At 41.2% G+C, this 3,506-nt stretch overlaps 1 protein-coding gene across 1 annotated transcript in view; it reads right to left on the bottom strand.

Annotated features, from left to right (window-relative positions):
- Positions 1–149: 149 nt before the first annotated feature.
- Positions 150–3,506, bottom strand: part of LOC123035133 (vomeronasal type-2 receptor 26-like) — an 11,303-nt gene continuing 7,946 nt past the window's right edge. The window contains exons 4-5 of the mRNA XM_044453003.1: positions 2,639–2,765; positions 150–1,051 (exon numbers count right to left, since the gene is read on the bottom strand). Of these exons, the coding sequence (XP_044308938.1) occupies positions 150–1,051; positions 2,639–2,765 (1,029 nt within the window). The remainder of the gene's footprint in view (positions 1,052–2,638; positions 2,766–3,506) is intronic.

Consider the following 3,506-nt stretch of genomic DNA (forward strand, 5'->3'; position numbering starts at 1 on the left):
CCTCATTATAATGGGAAAATGAGGTTTTAATATCACTATTGCCATTGCCAACTAGAAAGTACAGCACAAAACAATTCTGGATGCTGTGTGTGTTTTGGGGGGGGGGCAACTAAATCCAGCCCATGGGCCATGTCTATCCAATCCTTGCTTTAACTGATTCTCTTAATTAACCGACCCCTCATATTCAGGTCAGGTCTTACAATGATGATGTAGCACTTGGGAAAAAAGATACAGCCCAGTAAGCCAGCACTGGAGGCGAAGATGGAGAAGATCTCCACAACTACCATGTATTTCCCTTTTGTGCTCAGGTAGGTTGGAACAAATGACAACCAAACACTGCAAAACACCAACATACTGAAGGTGATGAACTTGGCTTCATTAAAAGTGTCTGGTAATTTTCTGGCAAAGAAAGCTACAGAAAAACTGATGATGGCCAGAAGTCCCATGTAGCCGAGGACAAGGTAAAACATGATGATGGATCCCACACGACATTCCATAATGATTTCTTCAGACAGCAATTTCATGTCCAGGTCAACAAATGGGGAAGAAGTTGTCAGCCAGATGGCACAAATGCCAGCTTGCATAATGGAGCAAGAAAATACAATGGAAATTGCCAGTCTTTTCCCCACCCATTTTCGCATGTTGGGCGCAGGTTTGATGGCTGTGAAAGCTACAATTGCAGTGGTGGTTTTGGCCAGCACACAAGAAATTGCAACTGAAAAATTAAAACCAAACAATGGCTGTTGGCGAAGGCAAGTCATCTTCCTAGGTTGTCCAAGAAAAAGCAAAGAAGAGAGGAAGCAAAGCAGGAGGGAGAGGAGGAGAGTGTAGGTGAGGGCCCGATTGTTGGCTTTGACAATAGGAGTATCTCTGTGTTTAATAAAAGTTTGCAAAACCAAGGCTATGATCAGGGAAAAGCAAACAGAAACTGACACTACACTTTTTCCTAATGGTTCTTCATATGACAGGAAGCTGATAACTTTAGGGATGCATTGATCCTGATCTTTGCTTGGATACCGATTGTCTGGGCATTTGAAGCAGTCATCTGTGTCTGAAAAAAGAGCCAGTATTCATGATTAACCAAACCACTGGTGTTCCTGCTTCTGCCTTGTGGTCTGGGTTTCAGATACTTGTATAATGCTGTCAAGACTAGTTTGGCAGGAAGGGCTCCAGATTTCATGCCTACCATGTCAACCCTGGGCCTGACTGAGGTAATATCTAGCCCCAAAATATGATGTTGCCAAAGCCTTAGAGTTAGGGAGGGCCTGAGCTATCAAAGTGATTGCTCAAAAACCTCTTCAAAGCAACCCTACAAATCTGTCAGTTCTTGGGAAATTACAAAGAGCTGAGGATGATGACATAACTGTGTCAACAAAGAGCACATCAAAGGTAAAATAGAAGAAAGCTGGAACAAAAATAGTGGAACAAAAAGATTCAAAATTTGAGTAGGGCTATAATTAACTGAAAAATCAAATATATAGGATCACTTCCCAAATACACTCCAATTCATTCATTCATTCATTCATATTTATTAGATTTATCTCCCACTTTTTTCTTACAAAGAGCTCAAAGCAGCTTATATCATTGTCCTCCTCCTCCTGTTTTCAATCCTATTCTCCAAGCAACAACCCCTTGAAGTAGATTGGGCTGAGAGCCTGTGACTGATCCAAAGTCACCCATCTGGCTCCATGGCTCAGCAGGGACTAGAACCCAAAATGTCTGAGTCCCAGCCCCATGCTCTTGACTGCTGCACTATATTGACTCTCAATTTGTTTTACAAAAGATAATACTGAGCTTTTCATTTGGAGGTGGGGGAGATAACCAAAAGAACTGATATGTATGCTTCTTAAGTCAACCTCCGATGAAGGACAATGAGAACATATTATCTGCTTACAAAATGATACAGACCTTCCAATGGACAGGTTTCTGGTTCCCCAGACAGATCATTAATGAAAAGCTCATTAATGAAAAGCAGAAAAAGGGGCGGGGGCAGGTAACACTCATGTTTAATCCCCTTCATAGTTGGAACTAGATATATTCTACTTTTAGCAGTAGTATCTTCATTTGTATTTTGGAAAATCATTAGCTCAAGAAAGGTCTATCTCAAGGGCAGATGATTTAACTCCCAAGTAGTTCATATCTATTGACTCACAACCTTATGATAAGTCAAGGAATCCAGTGAAGAACCTTGTGTTATTCTTTTTTTCCTTTTTACAGGAAATTGAATCAATGTGTAGCAATGATCAAAAGTGGAATAGAAGGAAATCCACATTGCGTTTTACAAATAAATGCTCCTAAAACAAAACTGTAATATATCAAAAAGAAAACCCACACACATTTTAGAATGTTGTAGATAAATGTTTGAATTGACCTCATTCAAAATTATGGTGTCTGAAATTATGCTTTGCCCAAATGTCCCACCTGGTCACACCGACTAAATAATTACTGAAAAAAGATAGAAATAATCAGCTGGTCTGGAACTCTCCCAGACTGTTTGGATGATACAGGTCAGTGTTTGCTTTTTGATACTAGGCTCCGGGCATCATTTAGAAAGTGTAGGAGGTATCCTATCCAAAATGGTATTATGGTCTAGTATTAATCTTATATGTTAGAACATTGGGTGCATCACACCACCTACCTGTTTGGTTTGAAATCTTCCCTTCTGGACATGAATCACAATAATAGCAGCAAAATTTATCCCCTTCCTTATTTCTTTTCTGATAACCTGGTTGGCAGGAGTCACTACAGACAGAAATGGGTAGTACCTATCCATAAAGATGAAAAGTATTTAGGAAGGAGGAACTAAGAAGCACGTGCACAAACACACATACACACACACATACACAATACTTAACTGATTCAAAGTTAAACTGATGAAGAATTGCTTTGGAAGAATGTAGAACATGGTGCATGCAATGGTCTGCCTGAACTTTCCAGAACATGTGAGATATGACTTGTGGAGCCTGTTATTGGCAGAGAAATATTTGGGGGCTGGAGAAAAGAAGGCTAAGTGTGCAAACTTATGGTTTCTTGGCATCATCTGGGAGACCACAAGATTTTTTCAGTCTGAGCACAGTCTCTTGACCTTGCTGCTCAGACAACAAAGGACAATCTGTTCTACTCCCCCATGGCTGACCTGGAAAGGACCATGCTGGCTGAATTACTCCCAGTAGCAAGTAGTGTGGAGAAATGAGGCATGCCAGGAGGTTGGTGGAGTTGTGGCAATTTCAACAAGCACAACAGCCTCCTTCCCACCTGCTCCCTTCCCATCTAAATAGAGATGACAGAAAACAAGCATCTAGATAAAATGTGGGGCAGAAGGCATGGCAGTGGTGGAAATCTCTGCTGTCATACCTTGCCCATGCAACGTAGCATTGGATGCCCCCAAGACTCTGCATTCAGATCTTCTGACCTGCAGGTGGTGGAATTGTGCATTGTTTCATCCCATAAATGCTGGAGCACCCCAGAGGTGGTCCACCATCCTGCTGTGACCTACAAATATATAT

The sequence above is a fragment of the Varanus komodoensis genome, unplaced genomic scaffold (genome assembly GCF_004798865.1).
Source record: "Varanus komodoensis strain SLA01 unplaced genomic scaffold, ASM479886v1 scaffold768, whole genome shotgun sequence".
In the NCBI taxonomy this organism is placed as follows: domain Eukaryota; kingdom Metazoa; phylum Chordata; class Lepidosauria; order Squamata; family Varanidae; genus Varanus; species Varanus komodoensis.